Source organism: Taeniopygia guttata, chromosome 5 (assembly GCF_048771995.1).
Source record: "Taeniopygia guttata chromosome 5, bTaeGut7.mat, whole genome shotgun sequence".
Classification (NCBI taxonomy): Eukaryota; Metazoa; Chordata; class Aves; order Passeriformes; family Estrildidae; genus Taeniopygia; species Taeniopygia guttata.
Window position 1 is genome coordinate 6456030 of NC_133030.1, and position 24044 is coordinate 6480073.

General features: G+C 40.6%; 1 protein-coding gene across 7 annotated transcripts in view; it reads left to right on the forward strand.

Moving 5' to 3' along the window:
* The window catches only part of NAV2 (neuron navigator 2), a 377851-nt gene that overhangs the window by 345381 nt on the left and 8426 nt on the right, over positions 1-24044 (forward strand). For 5 of the 7 annotated variants that reach the window (XM_030273481.4, XM_030273473.4, XM_030273475.4 and 2 more), the window contains 14 exons: positions 6098-6150; positions 7441-7464; positions 7574-7648; positions 10992-11075; positions 11732-11843; positions 12145-12290; positions 14854-15026; positions 16891-17044; positions 17870-18029; positions 18505-18605; positions 19917-20012; positions 20160-20328; positions 22122-22357; positions 23481-23635. In XM_030273481.4, coding sequence (XP_030129341.4) covers positions 6098-6150; positions 7441-7464; positions 7574-7648; positions 10992-11075; positions 11732-11843; positions 12145-12290; positions 14854-15026; positions 16891-17044; positions 17870-18029; positions 18505-18605; positions 19917-20012; positions 20160-20328; positions 22122-22357; positions 23481-23635 — 1738 coding nt within the window. Of the gene's footprint in view, positions 1-6097; positions 6151-7440; positions 7465-7573; positions 7649-10991; positions 11076-11731; positions 11844-12144; positions 12300-14853; positions 15027-16890; positions 17045-17869; positions 18030-18504; positions 18606-19916; positions 20013-20159; positions 20329-22121; positions 22358-23480; positions 23636-24044 lie in introns of all 7 variants that reach the window. The other 2 variants (XM_072929489.1, XM_072929490.1) reach the window with 1 other exon arrangement.

Below are 24044 nucleotides of genomic sequence, written 5' to 3' on the forward strand. Positions count from 1 at the left end.
TAGAATCAGAGTGTTGGAAGATACCCATGAGGATCATCAAATCCAACTCCTGACCCTGCCCAGGGCACCCCAACAATTACTCCATGTGCCCAAGGGCATTGTCCAAACACACCTTAAACTCTGCCAGCCTTGCTGCTGTGACCACTGCCTTGGGGAGCCTGTTCCAGTGCCCTGTCACCCTCTGGGTGAAGAGCCTTTTCCCGATATCCAACCTGAACCTCCTCTGACACAGCTTCAGGACATTCCCTGGGGTCCTGTCACCGGTCACCAAGGAGAAGGGTGGTGTTTATTCAGTCATTGTGTTGGTCAACACAGGAAATAAGTGTTGTACCTAGACCCTGACAATCCAATAAGTGGTTTAAACATATCCTGTGCTTCATTTTTAGTGCTCTCAGAACGACTAATTCATGCTTAGAGTCAGCACATCAGTGCTTCTTCAGTCGGGGTGTTCTGAACTTGCACCTCCACAGTTCTGTTTATAGTATAGATAAGTGATATCAGTTGGACTGTTTCTATCCCAGTAACTTTTCCAGTATTTAAACTGTACTCAAATAGCCTTTGCTTTTCAATTCTGCTGAATGTCCTGGCTTGATACAACAGATATTCCAAAGTGAATTGATTAGTTCTTTGGAACATCTAGGCTTGTCTTTTCAGTGCTTCATCATCTTTCAAATGTGTAACCACACCTGATAAAAAGAACCCGTGTAAATATAATAAGAAAAAGCATTTACCTATAAATGAATATTTAGTTCAGTTGCTGATGATCAGGCATCCTTGTGGCTGTACCAGGAGTGGCTGTGAGCACACATGAAAATCCTCAAGCACTGCATTTTGAAAAGTCAAGCATGGAGTGGTTCATAGGAAACATTTTCAACATTAACTCTTTGAGTCTTAAATCTCTTTTCTGGCAAGGGTTGGGAGGAGCTTGATTGTACTTCACAGGCCACACAAGCCTTTGATGGCTCTTTCCTCTGCTTCTGGAGACTTGCACTTACTCAGCACTGTTACTACCAGTGCCCCATGGTTGTTGCTCCTCAAAAACCAGGCATGCATGGGAGCCACACTTCAGTGCTTGCAGAAGCCTTTGAGAGCTACAAAGTGCCTTGCTGGAGATTCTGGTTACCCCATCGTGGTTTTTTTGCCATTGGAGAAGGTAGAAAATATGTATTGGATATGTCTCTGGAAAGATTAATTAATTAATTGGTTATTGAATTTAGTCAGTCTAACTTCAGTACATTTGATTGTATTTTAGAGGTCTGTGACTAAGGATTTTTATTAGGGGTTGAAAATTATTAGAATAATGCTGTAAGGCTAAAAGGTGGATCATTGCAGGAATTAGCCTTTGTTTGCTCTCAGAAAGCTGAATGATCATAACCAGTCAAAGACTGCCACATGTTCAGTCAGGCAATACAGTCTGGGAAGAATTTGAGTCACGGTATCTGTGTTACACTTCAGTGATTTACTGCAAGAGCTACTGCAGCAAAATTTACTTGGGTTTTATTGAAGACATCCTCCAAACATTGTAGCCTTTTAACTGTGCTCAAGATTGCAGCAAGTCCATTTTGGCACATTGGAGGTTAAACTCTCTCTTGTAGTTCAGAAATTCTTGTCCAGCAGAGAGCCTGGTTTGGATAAGCATTTAATAAGTATTGCATGTTTGAAGACAAACCAATTAAAAAAAAAAAAAAAAAAGAAGAAGAAAAGGAAAATTTGAAAAGAGTTAGGTGAAATGTTCTATTAAGTGCTTTTTATTCATTTGAATAAAGTAATAAACATGAAGTCCAAGAAATATCCACTAAATTATGGACTTGAAAGTGGTTGTAAAATACCACTTTTGTATCTGAGGAAGGAATTTGACCCTATAGGGGACATGCTGAAGATCCCTTTCAGATTTTCCTCAATTTTTCGTACCTAAAGGATAATAATATTTTACTAGATGGATTGAGTGTTTAGGTGTAGTCTCTGTATTTTTGTCTTCAGGAGAAAGGTCTTCCATCACTTCCCTGGCTGTAGAGAAGTCAGGAGTTACCTGCTTAGTAGCTCCTGCTTATTTCTCAGGGAGTCACAAGGTCTGTGTTTCTGAATATAGCAAAGGTTTGCCTTCACCTTGACAGAATAGATTTAAAAGTATTACAGAAATTTAAATTTGTGGTTAATGAACAAATTGATTTTATACAATCATCCAGTGTCAGTGAAGCATAAATCCAGGTCTTAAAGCGTACCAACCTACCTCTTAATTATTTCCTAGCACATAATATTACAAGCATTTGTTTCTCATTAACTCCAAAGAAAGGCCAGGATTTATTCTGTAAAGCCTTTCTTCTCTTGTCTCTGGGTGTGAAGTACAGTCGTGTTCTCTCTCAGCACAGCATGTGGCTGGGGAGGTTGGTCAGCCTTGCAGGACACAACTCTTGTGACAGACAGGGCTCAGGGCTGTGGAAATGCCAGCAGGAGCAGCCTCCAAACTCGCCAGAACCTCACGGGGGAAAAACACAGCACAAAAATCGAGTGCTCTGTTGGGAAGGATGAAGATTTAACAAGAAAGTTTAACAGATCTGTGTGCTTGGCAGAAAGATCTTGGAATGTAGAATCTGAAGAAGGAATAGAAATGAAAGCAAGTTTTGATATATAGGAAAAAAATTGCTGAGCCGGTCTTACTGGATAATTAAGAAGGCAAAGGGTATGTTAGTTGGAGGAGTTTTTATGGCTTAAAGCAAAGGATGAACCCACCTCAAACAAGAAGATATTTCTACCAAGCAGAAAGATACCACAGACACACAAGACTGCCGATGTTGCAAGTAGAAAAAAAGTCTCAGAATTTTCCATTGCAAGAAAACTGAAAAACAACTTCTAGCTTAAACTGTAGGACACTAACTTTTAGTGATTGGGGAATAGTAACATGAATATGGTAATTACAGTAGTTATGATAGGCTGTAGGTAAAAGTTAAGATATAGATTGGTTTGTTTGGATTAAGATGCTCAGCGAAGAAAAGTATATAATGCATTGTAACCAAAATTAAAGGGTCATTAGGCTTGTCTGCAGCTGTAGGCACAGGCTCTGTCACCCACGCCCCTGGACTGCTGTAATGCCTTGGACACAATAAACTGCATTTTGAAGAGCTGCCTGGAGTCCCACATCCCTCGCTGTGGCTCTTACAGTGGTCTCTTGGCTCTCCAGTTTCCCCACTCTTGCAGCCAACAGTCTTCCCCAGGAGCTGGGCTCCACCCTGATACTTCAGCCTCCAAGAGAAAAAAAAGTTAAATTTGTTATAATTGGAATATAAATTGTTATCCTTTTTGTAATACTGACTGCAATACCAGTTTTTCTTTCTGCTCTCTGGGCAGATGGTCACAGCTAGAGCCTTTCTTTTCTAGCATTAAAAATGATACGTGCTTGCCTGTGCATTGACAGTGCTTTAAAATAATAGGTCCAGACCAATTTGGGTTTGTAGGCTGCATGCAGATGCATGCTGGCTGCAAGAAACAGGAATTGCAGTGGGAGCATAACTGCCTTCAGGCTCCTAATTAAATAGCCTCCAAGTAGCCATCTGCAGATCCTTTAAAAAGAAATTGCACGAGTATATTAACTCCCTAGTTGTCCTTGAAATGAGGTACAGGTTCAAATGATACATGTGAGTGACCATTGTTGGAGGAATTGCAGAGCTGTGTCCATGTGGCACTTGGAGACGTGGTTTACTGGTGGCCTTGATCTTCCTGGGTTAATGGCTGGACTGGGTGATCTTAGAGATCTTTTCCAACCTAAATAAATCTGTGATTCTGTGTGATGGTGGTGTTTCACAAGGCAGGAGTAGGATTCTCAGAGTTACATGTTCTTTCTCTTTTTTTTTTTTTTTTTTTCTTATTTTGCGTCTTCTCTCCTGTATTAAAGTCCCAATGTGATCTTAAAAATTCCAGCTGATGCTAACTCTGTGTTGTGTCTGACCAAGTCCATGGTAAAGTTTCTGTTTCCTCTCTGGCCAGTTGGTAGGGCTCTTTTTTGGTTACATCTCTATTAGGAAAAAAATTCAACAAGGAGGAACATATGGAAGCAGACCAGAAAACAATATTATATTCCCTGTGTGAATGCATTTGTGGCCTTGTGCAATATTGCCTTACTTTGGGCTTTCCATCTTAAAACTCTTAAGGGGAAAATGCAAGTAAAGAAGAGTGAGAAGAAGATCTTAAGCACAGAACATGATACAAAGTTAAAATAGAAATCTTCAGCTTGGAAAGTGATGGCTGAAGGGGTGTGCATTGACTTTTTGTTTGTTATGAAGAAATTGGTCATCCTTTCCTTCTCTTAGCACAGTGGCGTGGATGCACTCAAGGAACTTTACTGACTGATTCAGCAGCAGGTCTAAAATAACTGCAAATAATTACATTTCTGAACACATGAGAATTTTTTATTACAGACAAAATGTGTCAGTGGATTCAGTAACAGTTAAGGGAGTTAATGGCAGACAGGTCACAGCAGCCAAAATAATGGTCTGACTGCAGTTTCCACCCCTGGAATTTCCATCTCTGCTGATTCCCAGAAGGTGCAAAGATGTACCTGGGGAATAATCACTGTGTATCTGTCTCCTCTTTTCATTCTTTTCAGTGAAGGTGGGCTGTGGTTGCAGCCAGGGCTGGAGAACACCATGAGACAGAGCCTGGCTCTGACTCACACCACTTATTTTTAATGTTCTTAGTGCAGGATAGTCCTTAATGTCTAACTAGAAAGATCATTTTAATTGAAAATATGATTACCCAGAGAAAGCAAATGGGTGCGAGGTTTTTCTTTTTACTTTCTTGTGGGTTTTCTAAATTGTCTTAAATTCCTTCAGAAGCCAACTTAGACCTTGTTTACTTCTCTTTCCAGTATTGCCTTAGGATATCATGTCAGTGGGAAAGCAGAGCCCATTTATTACGAATGTAGAATTGCAATAGGTAGTTAAAGCAAAATGGCAGCTTTTCTAAACTTTTTTTTTTCCCTTGATGGAGGACTTAGAAGAAAGAAAAAGTGATTCTATGCTATTTCATATGTTTTGTGTTCAGTTACCTGAATTTTGAATGAAAGTTTCAGTTCAGTACTATGTGTTTCTAAAAATACAAAAAAGGGAAAAGTAATTTTGCCTGTTTCAGTAGCAGAAAGAATAGCTTCAGGTACTTTTTTCATTAGTGTAATAAAGAATGAAATTATGCTAGATTTAAATCCTGATGCCTCAGTCATGGTAACAACCTTGAGAATCACAGAATAGTTAGGGTTAGAAGGAACCTCTGAAGATCATCTAGGTCATCAGTGTATATCCTTTATTGAGATTAAATGCAAAAATTGCTTGAAACTAATCCCTTTCCAGGAAGTTTTGTAGCATGTTTTCACTGTTAATTTTTTATGAGAGAATAAACTTTGCCTTGTTAAAAAAAAATGTCCGTGCTTTAACAAAAGACCCAGAAACCCTGCAGGGAAAGGGAATGTTGGGCTCATTGATGCACTGATGGAGCTCCCTTAAGTCAGCAGAAGGAAGATACAGCTGCATATTGAGGACAATTCACAGCCCCAAAAATAGACAAAGTTTTTTTTATCTTGGGTCCTCAACATCTTTTCCTGGAGCATCTGGTTACACACTGGAGCTGGGTGTTGTGTTTTCTCAGGACATTCCTATCTTGGTCTGCTGCTTTAAAAAAACCCAAAAACCTCAATCTCACCTAAAATTGAAGATAAAATACTTAAATTTAATTCTGTAATCCCTTTTTTTTTTTAATCTTGAGTAAGCCCTTTTGCAAGATTTTTAATATAAACTATCTAGAGAAATATTTATCTCTGAACAGACCATCATCAAAACTTTTGTAAGCTTTCTTTGCCACACCTAATTTTCCCCCCAAAAAAAAGTATTGTGAGAATTTTAAAAAGCTTTACCAAATCCAAGTATCAGCTGGCAATGCATACTTCAAATAATACATTATTGGTACAATAATATAATTAAGTTTATGATGGATGATGAAATTTGTAAAAGTATTTCTTCAGCAGATTGGTGGTTGACAGTGGATGATTTATGATGATTCCACCCTGTGGTTACTGCACTTAAATTCATTGTGTTTATTTTCTTTCCTTTAGTGCATGGTTCTTCTCTCTCATTGGTGTCCAGTACATCATCTATTTATTCTACAGTGAGTATAACGAAATGAAATGTTTATTTATTCACCAAGATTATTGAATTGGCTGGTCTTGCTGTGCTGATTTTGCCATTCAAGGAGCAGGAAAAAAGCAGTTTTCATTTGACTGTGTTCTGAATGCTAGCTAGGAAAGGAAGGTTTGTGTTCTTGAAGATGTTTATGTTTGAAGATGCCTGTGGATATTTAGCACATTAAACACAGACTTCAATGGCCTAAAAGCAGCCATTGATTTTTTTGAGTCTGTATTTTATGCCGTGCTAAGTAGGTTTTGCTACAAAGCATCTCAGTAGATATGTGGAGATTTGAACTTCGTTACTTATAGCATCCCAAAATTTGCTGAATAAAGTCATCCCGTCCTTATATTAATTATTTACTACTAAAGAAGTTTAAGTTCACTTTTCCATGCACAAATATTAATAATTCTAAAAAAAAAGGCAATTTAGTCACTGTGCCAGTAACATTTTCTCCACAAGTATGTATTCATTTTGGTTATCTGATCCTAAAATAAGGCTTACTGGAGTTTGAAAATAGTAGGGGAGCACTCAGAGCTTCATGTTCCTGTGCTTGCTGCACGAGTGGCCCCAGTAGTGTGTTTGGATGGGTGTAATTTTCCTGGTGGCTGGTTGTGGGTATGTTTTCTTAGGAACAGTGGAGTGTGTGACTTCCTGAACCATAGTTCTCCATAGCTGATAACTGTGGTTAGAAACAGGCCACAGTGGCCACAGTTCTTTCATGCTTACCACAGTGGATGGTCAGTACATCCACTTGGCATCCTCACAACTGGATCTGTGTCCTCACTTTTTCATTGCCAAAGTGCCTAGGCAGCACCCAAGCGAGAGGAATTTTTATTTTTTTTTTTTTCCACATCACTTTGGAATGCAAAAATGGGACCTCCTTCCCATGGAGAGCTGAGCGTGGGATGAAGGGAATTGCCCAGGATTAGCCAAGTTCTGTGGCAGTCCTGGTTCTTCAGAGCCTTGTGCAGTTATGGACAGAGCCAGGACTTCTTCACACATCTGTGACCAGGAGCAGTGGTGCACTGGTCAGCAGGCTGAGGTGGAACCCAGATTCCTTCCTTCCTGCAGAAGGAAGTACCTCCAGCAGCCTATTTGCCTTTTCCTTGAGAGTAAATAAATTAGGAGCTTAAATTAGACTGAATATGGATGTGGGAACCCAAAACGGGGAATTCACATTAGAGTTCTTGAAATACAAAAAGATAATTTGCATCAATTTGTCGGGCTGGTTATGTGGTAATATCCTCACATACTTCCTTTTGTTTTACAGCCTGAAGAGAAGTGCCAGTCAGAGGTAAGAGCACATCCTCGTTGACAAGCATAAATGCCACTGTGCATTGTGGTTCTTGCTGGTTTATTTCTCCTTGCTATGATGCACTAAAGGGCTCTCTCAAAACCCACAGATTCGCAAGCTGCGGAGAGAATTGGATGCATCCCAAGAAAAAGTGTCAGCTCTGACAACTCAGCTGACTGCTAATGTGAGTCCAAACATTAACCTGGAATGCATTTAATGCAGCAATGACCACCCAGGTTTTTTTAAGTGACAAAAAGATTTCATGTGTATAACATTCAGTTCATATTATTGATGTATTTAAAGAAATAACTGCATGCATGTGTGGGACATGTCCAAAAATAGCATCCTCTACCCTCTACTAAATTATCTTACACCTTTCCTTAAAAACTGAGTTATAATATTAATTTGGCTTTGTACCTGTGTAAGCCATCTTAAAGTCCTGAGAAGATCATTGAGCACAGGGTCTTTTTTTATAAACAGTGTCTTGCTTTGAGATTTGGGTGGGATGAGATACAGAAAAAGATTATAATTGGTAGGAATAAAAGTTAATAGAAAGTTGGAGTGAAATGCATTATACTTTTCTGTTGTATAAAGATGTGGGTCAATGGCATGACAAATAATACTGGCATAAGGGGCTCTGGAAACTGATTTTAATGTTAAGCCTGAAGAACTGAGATACCTGACTTTTTGTCAGTGTAGACAATACTTCTGCTTGTTCCTGTCAGGAATTTGAGGGATAAGTGATTTAAGACACTCAGGGAAAAAAAAATACTTGGAATCCCAGAAGTGTTGAGGCAATACTGTATGACCCTGAGCAAATTTATTTGTGTGTTCTGTGCTGCAGTCACAGATAGCAGGAATCTGCAACACAGAAGCTTGCAAGGAAAGTAAGCAATTCTTGAGTAAATAAAAAGCTGGAGATGAAAAGTCAGCAGATCAGATCATCCTGACATCATGGATTATGGGAATGATTAAACATCAGGGCATGTGCTGCTTGAAGGGGACTTACCTTGACATCAGCTCTTGGAACTGGGGGAGTGCAAAGCTTGGGACAGGAAAGAACACGTTTCACCTGAGCAGTATCACAGGAAAGGTTCAAGGGGAAATCTGTGCTGTCCACTCTAGGCATCACAGTGGTTCATCCAGCTTGAAAATGGGGCCAGAAAGCCAAGAACAGTTATAATAGAGAAACCAAATAAAAGGGCTTTGGCTGCATGAAACCACTTAGTCGCTGTCCCAAGAGGAAAAGAAAACAGTTTCAACATCTTTCAAAAGTTAAATCTTACATTTGCCTTTCAAATACAAAGCGGATGGATATAGGAGTTGGTTTTCCCCCAGAAGCTTCTTTTACTTGTGGGAAAGCAGGACCAGATTTTCTTGCATAGGTTTTTAATGATGTTGTTAAATAACCCAGCTTGTGTCCTTCAAACAAAGAACTTGTCAGCTGAGCAGCTCATTTGGCTCTGCCTTGGCTTTATTGCATTCTCCTTCCCACAGTTCAGGGTCACTGGGCTGGTGCTCAGCACAGGCTGCTCACTGCCTGGCCCAGCTGCTCTTCATCTGCCCAGGAATTTCTGTGTCATTCCTACTGCTCTCTTTGTGGAGAACAGTTTTTAGTGTACACTCCTGTATGTTTTTTGTTTGGATTGGGGTCATTTGGGGTTTTTTTGTGGGTTTTTCTTATGTCCTTTTCTCAAAAAAACCAAAAACAGCAAAGCATATAATTTGTTATTTTGATAATATTCCATTTTTGCTTAGTTCACTTTGCAAAAATTTTGCAGTGTTTTATTCACGCTATTTAAACTTCTTAGACTTGAGCTTGTCCCTGATCTGTCCATAAATTGGCAACAGAGATGTTGCTATAACTGTCCCAGTATTAAATTTCAGTCTTTAGCTACCTCTTTCCAGAGAACATCCTTTTTCCATGTAAAAGGCAAGGTCTGTTCCCAAAAAGACTGAGATTAATAAATGCTGTTAGTTAAGACACTTGGACATTGCCTTTAGACATGATTCTTTTAATAAATGGCATTTAAAACTTCGACAATTCAAATTCATCTCTTCAATTTACAGTTTTTTTCCTGAATTTCCTTGCAGAGACACTGCAGTTGTTGATGCTTCTCAAGCCATCAAGGGCATGAATTTAAAAACATTTTGCTCCAGCTATAGAAAATGAAGATACATTTTTTTCCATAGCTGACTGAATGATTTCGAATTAGGAATAATTGCAAAATCCAGTTTTAAAAGAGAAACTTCTTTTTTAAGGCTCAGGTCAAAGCATTAAGGGTTTGTATCTGTTACTAATCCATGCAGTCCTGCTTGCCCATTTAGTTTTTGCTTTTGGAAAGTGTTGCTGAGGATCCCTGAATATCAGCTTTGTTGTTCCCTGTTCATCCTCCCCAACAGAAGCTGCGCACTCTGTGGTTTTAAAATAAATATTTAGATTTTCCTATGTGTGTAGTGTTAGGATTTGGATTACTTTTTGTCATTTTCTCACAGTCTCAGCTCTGCTTATTTTCAGAGGGGCTAATGGGAATGAGAGCTGCACATCCCCATGTTATTGTACTCCTCATGTTTGTTTTCATTGTGAATGTGAGAACAGTTATTTAGGATAAGTCAACTGTGTGCTGCTGCCGAATTAGTCTGGAATTGCTCTGTGAAAGGTTTTGCTGTTCTGTATTTTTTAGGTGAGAAAATATCTTTTTCTGCTTGGAAAGATTTCACCGTTTTACTTGGCATTGTGCATATAGAATTATTTTTAACGGATAAATAAAGCTTTTTTTTTAATGGGTAATGTAGATTATTATGGCTAATGAGACAAATACATATTGAAATACACCTGTGATTATTTATGTATGCATATAAAATACCCATAAAACAGTGCCATGTCATGGCTCTAGAAATACAGTTTCTTACATTCTTTTCCATCTTCCCAATCTACTTCTTCTTTTTGCTTCTCAGTCGTTTTCAGTTCCAAGCTGATGTCTTTTATGTAATGGACACTGTGTTCTCCATGCTTCTTGGGAGAAGAATGTAAAATCCTTTTCCCAGGAAGCACTTTTTTTCTTTCTTTGGGAAAAGAAAAGAGGGTAATTGGCCAAGCAGCTGGAATTTTGGATGATATGTAGCAAGCTGACCTTGGCTGGAAGTGAGGAGCACTCAAATATTGGAGGGTTAGATGCAGGTGCATCATCTGGCAAAGCATCTGTTCTCCTGGTGGGCCAAACACAGTGAGAACCTCCACCCCTGTGACTGCCAACATCTTTTTGCCTTAATTATCCACAAGGAATACAGTGATTTAGTTGGAGGGAAATTTCTACTTATTGCAAAAACTTGATTTATGTTATCTTGTTTGCAAGCATTTCCATAATGTGTGCTCTACTCATTTGACCTTTTCTAAGCAATGTTGTTTTCTCTGCACCATTTACACAACAAACAGTGCCATGCACTGGGTGAACTGATTAAATACCTGCAGAAATACTCCTTTTTGGGGGAAGAGAACTGACTCCTCCTTTGTGGTTTGATTTCAGGCTCACCTGGTGGCAGCATTTGAGCAGAGCCTGGGGAACATGACAATCCGATTGCAGAGCCTGACCATGACAGCAGAACAAAAGGCAAGCTTCAAAAGGATTTGGAAGTCTTCCATTCTGTTTCCAGCATTGTTGCCTGTGCTCCTTCTGTAGTTGTGTGGGGGAAAAAGTCAAAAACATAAGTCAATTTGACTTGGCTCCCTCATTTGGTCTCTCTGTGGTGACAGAGTGAGCTCCCTCATTTGGTGTCCCTCTGTCCCTTCTGTGGTGACAGAGTAAAATTTAAAAAATAATTTGTATAAAACACCGATTTTCTGCACTGGGATTTTGTGGCAACTGATCAGGTTACTCCTATCAATTGTTGCTTTGGACACAAGTCTTCAGTATTGCATATTTCTGTAATATATTTCATCCCAGTGCATCCATACATGGGTGTGTTTGAAAGAAAGACCATGAAGAATACTTACAAGACTGTCAGCATTGTGTTTTTGAACAGTATGCTTGAATAAACATTATTTCTGCATTACAGAATACATGCTTTTTTTTTGGTATCATAATACCCAAGTTGTTTTGCAGCCCGTTGAGGGTGTGCTTCCCCTGGTATCCCAAACCTCATTTTCACCTCCTTGTGCATATATATTCCATAAATTCACTATGAACTACCAAAACTTAGATAGAAAAGCAGCTTCTTTGGTGTCCTTCTCCTGTCCACTATGATATGTTTTTATCCCTTATTCAAGGACTCGGAACTGAACGAGTTAAGGAAGACAATTGAACTCCTGAAGAAACAAAATGCTGCTGCTCAGGCTGCCATCAATGGAGTCATCAACACACCTGAGCTCAACTGCAAAGGTGAGAGACACCTTTGCACTGCATACAGAGACTCCAGGGCTCTCCAGTGACCTTCAGAGCTACCCAGAGACCAGAGCAGCTCACTAATTTGCACTGTGATAAATTGCTGAAGGAAAAGTTTGAAGCATCTCAGATTTTAATCTCGTCACGAGAAACAAGGATTTGAAATCCACAATCCATCCATGGGGGATAAGCGATTATCAGAGTGCTGATTTCCCGAAATGTTCCTTCAGGAATGGCTGATGGATGCCATTCATCCGATTTCCTAGATAATTTTGACACTGCCTCCGTTCATCCCCAGGTCCTGGAGCTGCTCAGCCCGCGGAGCTGCGGATCCGCAGGCAGCACTCCTCAGACAGCGTCTCCAGCATCAACAGTGCCACCAGCCACTCCAGCGTGGGCAGCAACATCGAGAGCGACTCCAAGAAAAAGAAGAGGAAGAACTGGGTGAGTTATGTTTTAGCAGACTCTGTGAGGTTTTTGTGGAATTGTCAGGACATGCACGGTAAAATCCACCTGGCTGCTCCTTCCTGCCTCGTGCAGCAAGGACTGTGCACGGCTTAAATCCTGGCTAAACTCTCCTCTGAAGGCTTAAAAATCACTTACAAGTGATGTATATCCTTGTGTTGACTCTGCATAGGATTAAATTTTAGCTTGACAGCTAAAAGGTCAGTCTTAAATTAGAAATAGCTGTCTAATAGGGTGTCCGGTCCCTTAAGGAAAGTGTGGCATCTGGCATTAAAGCAAAACAAACCCACAAGAGAAGATCATTCTGCTGGGTCTTCTTTTGTTTTTCTCTCATAGAGCTTTCTTATAAGTGAATACATTAAACAGTTTAAGAACTCTTTGTCCAGAATGAACCTGGACTGCTAAGGATAATATTAAAAAATACTGATCTTTAAAAATTGTTCATGACAGACATATCTTTTGGAAGTTTTTGCATTACTTACCTGTCCTTTCCCGTTTTTCCCTCTTTGCTCATCATGTACTATGTACAAGGTACCCTGTACTGGAGGAAAGGTACATTATCTTCAACTCCATTTTTAATTAGCTCATAACTGCCTTAGTGACCTAGTCTGATTGTAGTCTGGACTGAAGTCCCTAGATCCTGTATTGTAGCCAGTAAAACAATCCACCCCTTTCTTCCCACTGAATTTAAATCTCCCTGGATCTCTTGGGTGTACAGATAAATCTGTAGAGATGCAAAATGTGCTTAGAGCTGGTTAAAGCTTCATTTGTATTTGCACAGTATTCTCAGAAATGTTGATGAAACTCCTGAACTGTAAGAATGAGCTTCCTGAACAAGTTCTTGTTTATATTTCTCTCCTACCTCAGAGATTTCATTTTGGTATCTTTTGCTATTGCCAGCTGCTTCACAAAAGCATTTCCACTCTGTCCCTTAAATAATTGGTAGAATGGAAACAACATCTTGTTCAAATCCTTCTTGTACTGTATGTTAGTATATAGACAAAGTAAATTGCTGTAACTTTTAAATTTCTAGCAACCCTTAGTTTGTGACACAAAACTTATGTAGTCATTATGCCTTGCTTAAGAAAAACACTTTTTAAAATTCTTGTTTAGCTTCTATTCTTTGTTATTGTAACCTAGTGGATATGGTCCTACATCAGCCTACATTTCTCATTCATCATATAACTATTTTTGAAGACGGTTAAGGGAACATTTTCTTATTATAAAGTTAAATAAAATTTTCATGAAGTTGAAGATACAGGACAGTATTCATTGCTGTGAAGACTGGGAATTAAAACACTACAGAGAAGAATATGTGACTTGAATCTAATTCACATATTCTTTATTCCACCAGTGCTAAGGAAGTTCTCTTTGTGTTCTGTGTAGAAGCAATGCAGATGTCCATTCAGAGCTGAAACATCAGAATTTCAACTTTTCTCATTGTAGGAGTCTTTGTCTAGCTGAAAAAACTGCTTTCAGTTCATATTAAGCCAGCCTGTGTACAGTATGTAATTTGCAATGGCATTAAAAGGTGTACATGGGGTATTCTGAGTGGGAGCAGAGTCATCCAGTCCAGACCTTGTTTCCATGGGGGTTTAACTTTTATGGCTCCCTAAAAGTGAAACGATATATCTAAGAACATTGTCCAATGCTTCTTGAACACTACTGTTAAATTGTAACTTTAGGGTCACAACAGTTTAATGACATGAATATTAATTCTTGTTCAAAAAATGGCAGTCACATTACTGAAGGTTATTTTAGTTGCAGGTAGGTGGAGAAGTTGCAGTCTTTTCACATGGTGAAATACCTGTTCCTGCAAGGAAAAATACATTATTAACTTGGCTCTTAGCCAAAGCACTCTGCCTGAGCTAAGGAGAAAATGTAATTTAAATAGTTAAGAGAGTTTGGATCGGGTGTCTTCCTCAGATAATGCAAAAAAATGGCGGTATGTGATTTGAGACACCTGGTTTTGGAAAATACAGGGTTCTGGTTTTGAAGTAAATGTTAGTCTTTGTTAATCGTTGGTCCTGTTTGTCTCAGAAATCCAAAACTTCCCTTATCAGTGGCTTTATCTGTTAAAACGTGTCTTTTTTCCTTCCCCCACTTCCTTTTGCTTGCACTTCTTCCGGCAGGTCAATGAGGTAAGGAGGACCTACTTTAAACTCAGAGGTACAAAGCTAACCCCCCATTGACACCACTAACCCTGCCAGCACCATTAACCTGGGCTGGGCCCTGGGCCAGCACAGCTGCAAGCTGTCACCATGCTGCTGTAAAGCTTGTTGCACTGAACACAGTTTGCTGTCAAATAGTGCTTAAAAATTAGGAAGCATCCATAGCCACTCCTATTGACCTTATTAATCTGATAAAATAGTTAAGGGAAAAAAAAGCTTTTTTATTTTTCACCCATGTTACTGTGTATGTGAGTATGGCTGTAGCATCTGGAGTATTTGCATGTTGAGAGTTTTTACTTGGTGGCTTTTTTTGCCTTTTTGCCTGGTTTCACTTTTAGTGATGTGGCTATTTTTTTTTTTTTTTCCCCCAGCTACGCAGCTCCTTCAAGCAAGCTTTTGGGAAAAAGAAATCTCCCAAGTCAGCATCTTCTCATTCAGACATTGAGGAGATGACTGATTCTTCCTTACCTTCCTCACCAAAGCTACCACACCACAACACCGCTGTTTCAACACCACTACTGAGAACTTCCCATTCCAACTCCCTGTAAGTGATTTTTGTCATTTTTAGACAGAAAACGGCATGGAAGGCATTTTGCTGCATTGGTAGAGGAAAGGCAGAGGACAGAAAGGCTGAATTAATGTATTCAGAGATTTAAAGATGCATGAGCTGACTCCCAGCCCAGTACATTTCCATTAGTGTCCAGGAACCCAAAAATCATTGAGTCAGTACTGAAGTGTGAATATTTCATTGAGTTGCTCTCTCAGCAGAATGTACTGAGTATCAAGAATATTTATAACCAGGGTGACCTTGAGGTGAAAAATTAATTTAATCTTTTGCTGTTAATTAAACAAACCAGGTCAAAGCTGGGATTTTGTTTCTCTTGTCTAAACACAGCACATACTGTATTAATATGTGATGATAAGTTCCCAATTCTATTGACAAATTCAGATAAAGGAAAGGAAATCAAACACTGTGGTTTAGTGATACAGATGAATGATACAGTTAGATGCTATCTAGCTGCTTATGCCTGGTGGATGGAGATGATCCACTCTTTCCTTCTGTAGCTCCCCAGCCACCTCTGCATGGTCCTTTCCATGGCCACCTGTGAAATAGTTTAACAATTCCCTTGCCATGCTGTTTTGAGTATGACATTTTAGAATGTACATGGAAAATTTAGTAAAACAGCTTTCATGTTAATTCCATCAGTAGCTTTGTCACTTGAACAGGATAAAAAAATACAGAAAGTTGTAACAGGCAGTTTTGTGAAACCTGTAATTAGCAGACAGCCTCCTGAACTTGGGAGGTCGTGCAGAGCTTCCAGCCTGATTTCAGAACAAATTCATTGGAGTAGTTCCCCTCCACTTGTTTTCACATGAAGAGGTGAGAACAATAGCAATAGTTTCCAGCTGTATAACAGTGATGAAATGTCAGTAGCAGAAGATAATCCTCCATGATTTTTGTTTCAAAGCTTCTTCTGTCTCTTGAGCCTAACACAGTGTGTTTCTGGTGACTACAGCAAGTTGTGCTTTACAACTCTCAGGCCAGAAAATTGTCAAATGATGATCCCATCTGTCATCAGCCAAAATGCTGTGTGGGTACATCTCACCTTGCTATGGAAGCCAAAAGGATAAACATGAACAAAGAGTAAATATGTGAACTGGGGGAAGGATAGAGCACAAGTAAAACTTGTGTGTTTTGGCTAATTGGCTTTTTGGTGGGGAAAAACCATGAAACTGCTTAGGGAAAGACATGTTAGGTAAAATCTCCCTTAAAGTGTGCAACTGTGTGGTTGATCTTTGTACAGATACAGTTAAAAATGTGCTGAAATGTTGTTACTCACTCAGTTTTTTGGGGTTTTTTTTGGGGTTGTTTTGTTGGTTTTTTTTTTTTTGTGGGTGGAGGGAAGAAAAATGCCACTGAAAACTTTTTCAGTGTAAGTTCTTTAAAGCAAGGAGGAATTTATCGTGCTTGAATAGGTGTAGAGTTCCAAAGCCCTCCAGAGCAGTTCAGGGAAACCCAGCTGTGCACACCTGGTGAGCTTTAAATCTGTCTGTGAACTCATCAATCTCCAACCAACTGCTGTTAAATGCCTGCAACCCCCTTAATTTATTTAGATTTTGGCTTTAGAAGTTTTCCTTTACAGCAACTACCATAAAAAAAAAAAAAAAAAAGAAGACTATCCAGTATAGGCGATTTCAGAGAATTCTGTTTCAGATGCTCAGACACCTTCGTTTCATCAGACTCTAAAATTTCCATGGCTTGTTTAATACCCATTTATGGCATGGCTAATTCAATAAGCCAAAATCCGAGCAGAATAAAAAGAACAGCTCCTCTTCTGCTGACAAAAGCTGGAGGGGCAGCAGGAGGGGAGGAATGAGCGTGTGTTCTGTGGGCGTCCCTCCCGCAGGATTTCGGAGTGCGCGGACAGCGAGGCCGAGACGGTGCTGCAGCTGCGCAACGAGCTGCGCGACAAGGAGATGAAGCTGACGGACATCCGCCTGGAGGCCCTCAGCTCTGCCCACCAGCTGGACCAGCTGCGCGAGGCCATGAACAGGATGCAGGTGAGGAGCAGCTGCCAGAGCTCACCCTGGGTCAGGGGTGGCTCCGTGTGGTGGAAAAGTCTCTCCTCCAAGCCGAGCTTCCAAAGAAAGGCTCAGCAGTCTCTGTTGTCCGGTCTCAAGGCAGGTTATTGTAAGTTATCTAAAAGATTTTCTCCTTGAGCTGCTGTGGTTTGCTCACAGCTCAGGCAGAGGCACACACACACCCTGACATCCTCTCTGACTCCCGACTGCTTCTTCTCTCCCCGCCCCTGGCTGCTGCTGTCTTTTATACGGTACATTACATGTTAAATATTTACAGTTTTTCCCCAATGCCTATTACCTATATTAAATGGTGCCTTTCTCCTCTAAACCAATCTGTGAGTGCCAACATCACCAAGAACATGGAGGTAAGGAAGAAGAAAGAGGGAGGACAGGGCAGGCCCAAAACCTTCCATCTTAAAACCTCTGGCCCCCATGTACAAGACCTAAAACCCCCCTGTACAGCACTCAAAAAGTCAACATCACTAAAATGCAGCTTCAACACCTGACTTCGCCGCCCTCAGCTGCAGCTCTTTCCACCCCAAGACAGCATTTTGTTGGCTGTCAAAAGATTTCCATGCTCTCTGCCTTAATGTAGCTGCATTTCAGCATTATTCAAGTCCCACATATTTAAGTATTTTAGGATTCTTTGAAAAGTCTCAGACATTTTAATAATTAAAATCCTTAATTAAAACATGATGGAAACAGCATTTCTGCTAGACTACTATTTATTCTTAAGTTTCTTATGTTGCTATCTCATAATCACGTTTTCACTGTGCCTTCTAATGTCTGACTTGTCTTTTCAAGAGTGAGATTGAAAAGTTAAAAGCAGAGAACGATCGGCTGAAATCTGAAAACCACGGCAGCTGTAGCAGGGCTCAGTCTCAGGTTTCCATCTCCTCCTCTCCCAGACACTCAGTGGGTCTCTCTCAACACAGCCTGAACCTCACGGAGTCAACCAGTCTCGGTGAGTTTAATGAGAAGGGTGGTGGGGCAGGTTTTATCCTGCACTTGGAAGGCTTGGGTTGGTTAGCCATGGAAAAATGAAAGCGTGAGGATTATTAACAGCTGAGGTGTGGAAATATGTCACGAGCTGGCACAGAGCCTTCTTTTAAATATCATCATAGGTCTGCTACACCCTCGGTCAGAGGTGTCCAATTATGACCTCAGCTCTGAAAAGTCATGTTTAAAGCCATTTAATGGTGCACATTTGCCAGGGGATATATCATAGGAAGGAAAATACAGAGTAACTGGCTAATAATTTTCAATGACCTTCCCTTTTTGAGAGGGATGTGTGGCAGGGAAGTCAGTCAGCCTGTTCCTCGTGTTTTACCTTGGGGCATGTGAAGCCCAGACGTGTTGTGTTTGCCTACAATAAACCAGAATGGTCTCCATTGTAATTGAGCTCCAGCTGTGAAGCTGTTGATGTTTCCTGTCCACAGACATGCTCTTGGATGACACTGGAGACGGCTCTGCCCGGAAAGAAGGAGGCAGGCACGTCAAAATAGTCGTCAACTTCCAGGACGAGATGAAATGGAAGGAGGTGAGTTGTGTTTCATCCCCAGCTTTGAAATGTAGGTGACTTGGAAATGTGTGAGGGAACTCAAGTCTGCAAAGGACTTTCAAGGATTTTCTCAGGAAAGCAGTTCATTGGTGTGTTGGTAGTGATAGAGAAGGCACTTGGCTACCTCCAGCTCCCTTGGAGCTGCTGAGAGGGACTGAAATGCCAGAGGCACCAATCTTATGGAAGAACTTGACAAATCCAGACTGGAAGATCTATACCATATCTTTCTAGTTCAAGTTGTCCTCTCTGGCACAAGTACTCTGTTTAGAACGACATCTTTCAGATGTTTTCCATCCACAAGTATGTGAAAGAATCCTAAATACCCAAATAAATGGCAAATATTGTAAAGTTGCATCCTGTCTCGTGTGTTCAACGTGCTACATGCATGAGTATTACACAGTCCTTGCCAAGCAATGGCCTTGCTATCTCACATTTTTGAGCACCTGTGAAAGTGTGTTTAAGGAGTAACTTTGTGTCTCCCTGAGGAGTGGACAAAAATCTGAATGATCAGAAATAAAATGGACTCAGCAGCTCTTTCCATTAAATACCTGTTTTGCATTAATTATTACAACCCTGGATAAACAGTAAAACTGCTGCTGATTGACTGCAATCACAGCAAGTTTTAGTAACACTTCAAATCTTAGATAGAAATTAGTTTTCAATTAATGCTTCACAGTGAGTGCAGCTGTAGAAAAGCAGAAAAATTTATTTATTCTGATTTCTTTTATCTGCCTTGAAAATCACTTACAAAACTCAAAATGCTTTGATATATCAAATATAGTAAACAAATGTAAAGTCTCTTTCTCTATTACTAGAACCATGTATACATTAGAGCCTTGTATAATTGATCTATATATATAGGTTTCTGTGCCCACAGCAGAATTTCTAAAAATAAATAGGATAAACTTTGCAAATGCAACATCTTTGATTGAAGTCAAGGAAGAATGAACTTGACATCTACTTTTCTGTCTAGAATATTCTTAAGAGACTTTCTCTCTCTTTGCTAAACTAATCCTCTCAGAGATTTTTGAATTGTTCATGGATTGATAAATAAATGCCTTAACATCACAGACACATGAGTATAATTTAGATTTGTGACTCCAACACTGCAGAAAATGTTTATCGCGTGAAAAGAATTCCATATGCTGTTCAGAATTCACCATGTAGAGGAGTAAGGATGCATAGTAAGGATGCAGCATTATTTAGAAGTAAAAGGGGAGGGGGCAGGGGGGCCAGCATTTTAATTACATTAATCACACTTGTCTGATAGAGTTCTTGCTGTACCTTTAGGATTCCAGGCCTCGCACCTTCCTCATCGGCTGCATTGGAGTCAGTGGGAAGACCAAGTGGGATGTTCTGGATGGGGTTGTGAGACGCCTGTTTAAGGTCAGCGGGTGCAAAATGCGGCGGGCTCGAGCTCTCCTGGGGGGCTCTGGTGGTACCAGGCTGTATTTCACTTGGTGCATTAAGCACTGCCACAGCAGAGAGCAAATCTCAGTGCTGCCTGACTTCCCGTGTCCCTTTCCATGGCAGGAGTACATCATCCACGTGGATCCCGTCAGCCAGCTGGGGCTGAACTCGGACAGCGTCCTGGGCTACAGCATCGGGGAGATCCGGCGCACCAACAGCGCCGAGACCCCGGAGCTGCTGCCCTGCGGGTACCTGGTTGGAGAAAACAACACTATCTCCGTTACCATCAAAGGTAATTCCACCTGGCCTGCCTGGGGGAGTTCTCACTATTGGGCTTTTTCAGAGCTTGCTGTGTCGAGAAACTCAAAGAAGTAGAGGCTCCTTATTGCGCTGCTTTTTCCTGTTCCTACCATTTATTTGCTTCCTGCTAATTTCATTTGATAAAGCCAGCACTTGGGGCATGTTAAGTCTGTAATTTCCGCGAGTTTTCAACCTGTAACTCTAGGAAAAATTACACACTCCACAGATCTTCACTTGTCCTGGAGGAGACCTCGCATCACAAGGGATGCAGCGGAGCTGTTTGAGCAGCAAAGTATTTTCCAAATGAGTCAAGCCTCACAATTTCATCAGCTCTTTATTGCAGCTGTAGTTGTTATTTCCTTCATGCAGGGTTAAAAAAAAAAAGATCTTCACTCATTTGCGTGATTGGTCTCACTGAAGGGTCCCTCCTTAAGTACCAGGAAGGAGGGAGCCCAGATTTTACGAAACTCCTTAAAATTTGGATTTCTCAACATGTATGGTTTTCAGAATTCCCGTTGATTTCATTCTGTAATAGTGATAATAATTTAGTATTTGTGTTTCTCAGGGAAGAACTTTTTTGTGAAAACTGCTATGAATCTAAGTTCAGGGGTAAAACCCTTAACCTGCTGCATTTTGAACATATATCAGTTCAAACTTAGAGCAGTGAAATCTGCGGACAGATGGTATTTTAAGAGCAGTGCCAAACATTCTTGAGATCAACTCTGAAATTTGACTGAAAGCAGATTTTTGAATGTTGGTGTAAAAACTAGGTTACCTTGTATAGCAAAGCAGTCAGCAGGAAGACAAAATAAACTGTGAAATACATCAACTTACTGAGGCTTGACATGAACCCAGGATATTCTACTTATATAAAATGCATTGTCCAGTCATAAAGCCTGACTGAAATATTGCACAAGGTCTAACTGTGTCTGTAAAGCTGCAGTTTGAGTTTATATTTAACTTGCACTGACTCGACTTGTGCCTTGAAGGTTCATAAGTGATAACAGTTCTCAATGAAATAGAAATGTATTTAATCAATTTCTGGAAAATCACTTACATATACCTTTGAGATATAAAGCTGCCTGTATAAATATTTAATATTCCAAGTAACCACTGAGGTGCAAACATTTCTCTGGGTGATCTGCCAACTTCCCTTCCTGCTGTTTATTTTGAAGCACTGTGTACTTTCCCTAAGCCAATTCTGCCTAAAGTGACTGCTGACATGGCATAAATGCTTATCAGTAGGAGTTTTCTGTTAGAGGAGATAACTATCGGCATACAGAGGAGGAGTTTAATTACAAGCATTTGGGAAAGTAGGGGGACTTGATGATAGCTGGGTTGTTTTTTTTTTGTCTAGTGATCCAAAAGTAAACAGGTACATTCAGGGTGAATGCGTGGTAAAATGGATGGCTTGTGCATAAAAAGTGTGGCCTGGAATCCTTTGGAGTGGCAGCTTCCAAAGGGCCTTAGGGATGCAGCTGAGGACTTAAAACAGGCTGCAGGAGGATCCAGGCTGAGCCCACGGGTCACCTGTGCACTTGTTTCCCAGCTTTTTTTTATCCCTCTCAATCACGAGGGATTCTGGGATGGGGTGGGGTTTAGCTCTGAAGTGAAGAGCAGCTTGGTCAGGTCCATTTTGCACTTGTTTTCCAGCTTTATGTGTGCCTCTCTCAACCACGAGGGATTCTGGGGTGGGGTTTAGCTCTGAAGTGAAGAGCAGCTTGGTCAGGTCCATTTGGATAAATCTGGCAATCCCCCTAAGAGAGGCCCGTTTCCCTGCTGCAGGTATCTGTGAGAACAGCCTGGATGGGCTGGCGTTCGAGTCGCTGATCCCCAAGGCCATCCTGCAGCGCTACGTGTCGCTGCTGATGGAGCACAGGAGGATCATCCTGTCTGGCCCCAGCGGCACGGGCAAAACCTACCTGGCCAACCGGCTGTCGGAGTGCATGGTGCTCCGGGAGGGCAGGGAGCTGGCCGAGGGCATCATCGCCACCTTCAACGTGGACCACAAATCCAGCAAGGTGAGCAGCACAAACCCTCCCCACCCAGCCACGTGTCCAGCACGAGAGACCTTTCCTAATCCCTCACTTCGAACTGAGCTTTGTTTTCAAAGCATTGTGTTTATCCTGAAGGAAACAATGCTTCAAGGTTTTCATATTCGCCTGATTATGGGTCTGGAACAGCAGGCTCCCAGGTGTGTGTTTAAACACCTAAAGGTGTCATGATTTTCAAGTGTTTATGAGCCTGAGAATTGCCCAGGAAGTTGAACACCTGCATAAGATTCCCAGAGACTTGTGGGCACTTTTCCCAAAACCCTCAAATGCATCTCCAGGCTGTCAGGAGCTGCTGCAGCTGCAGGTATCAGCAGTTGCAATCAGGTTTGGAGGGGCTGTTGTGCAGACACATTCCTGGGCAGGTAAGGCGTGTCTTTGCTTTTTTATGTGCTGCTGGTTTTGCTGAATATACTTCCAGTGATCATCTAGATTAAAGAGAAGAAAAAAAAAAAAAAGCTGTGTATTTCATGGCCTTTGGCATATTTTCCTCTGGAGGAAAGGGATGGTTGAAATTGCGGTTCAGCCACTGGTTTGATTTCAGACATGCTCTAGAGCTGCTGAGAGCATTTCAACCACTCAGCAGCAGCACCAAAAGCTCATCCTTCTTTCCAGCATTACTGAAGGCGTCCAGATTTGGCCTCTGATGAGGGATGTTTTGTTCCAGATGAATTTTGTCATCTATTTTGATGGAAACACGGTTGCAAGATGATACAAAAAATCTAGCTGGAATGTAGAGTTTGGTTTGGTATGGGGAGAGTTGATCAAGTTCCTGAAAAGAAGCAAAAATATGTTTTAGACCTATTAGGACTGATATTGATGAATAAAAAACACAAGCTAAATTACAAAATATTACCCCTCTTTAAGCCCTTATCTCACACAGGATTTCTGGCACAGTCTCTGAGTCTGCAGCATAAGCTACAAAAGAGAAAGAAAATCATATCTTGTGTTTTCTCATAGAAAATGTGTGATTTGTTAGATGTCAGACTCTTTTGCTTTAGATTTTGTTACCAAGCTTATTTATCTTAACTGATTTTTTAAGAAATGTGAAGAAAAAAATTTTTTCCTTCTTTTCTTTATATCTGCTTTGCAGGAGCTCCGCCAGTACCTGTCCAACCTGGCAGACCAGTGCAACAGTGAAAATAATGCTGTGGATATGCCTCTTGTCATAATTTTGGATAATTTGCACCACGTTAGCTCCCTAGGAGAGATCTTTAATGGACTTCTAAACTGCAAGTACCACAAATGGTAAAGAAATAATATCAGAACATATTGAAATGTTAATCCTGTTCTCAAAGTACTGCTCCTGCAAAATCCAATCACACAAAACCAAGGTCTACGTTAATTTAGTAATGTGGAGGAAGATGACCATGTTGTCCATATTGTGTACAGTGCTTCAGAGGGATTTTTTCCTTCATGAAATTATCCATTTTTCTGAAATAAGTAAATTAAAAGTAGTTGTATTTGCTTCATGACATAGATCATTAGTAGTAAAATCCCATTTGTAGTGAAATGTCCTGTTTTGGGACTTCTGGTTTACTTCCAGAATTTGATGTTCACAGAATCTCAATAGAGAATTTGGTGATAAGTAACTACAAAACCTTCTTTGACAAAAGAGTTTTGAATGATCTTTTTTAATGTTCAGGTTTTACTGAAA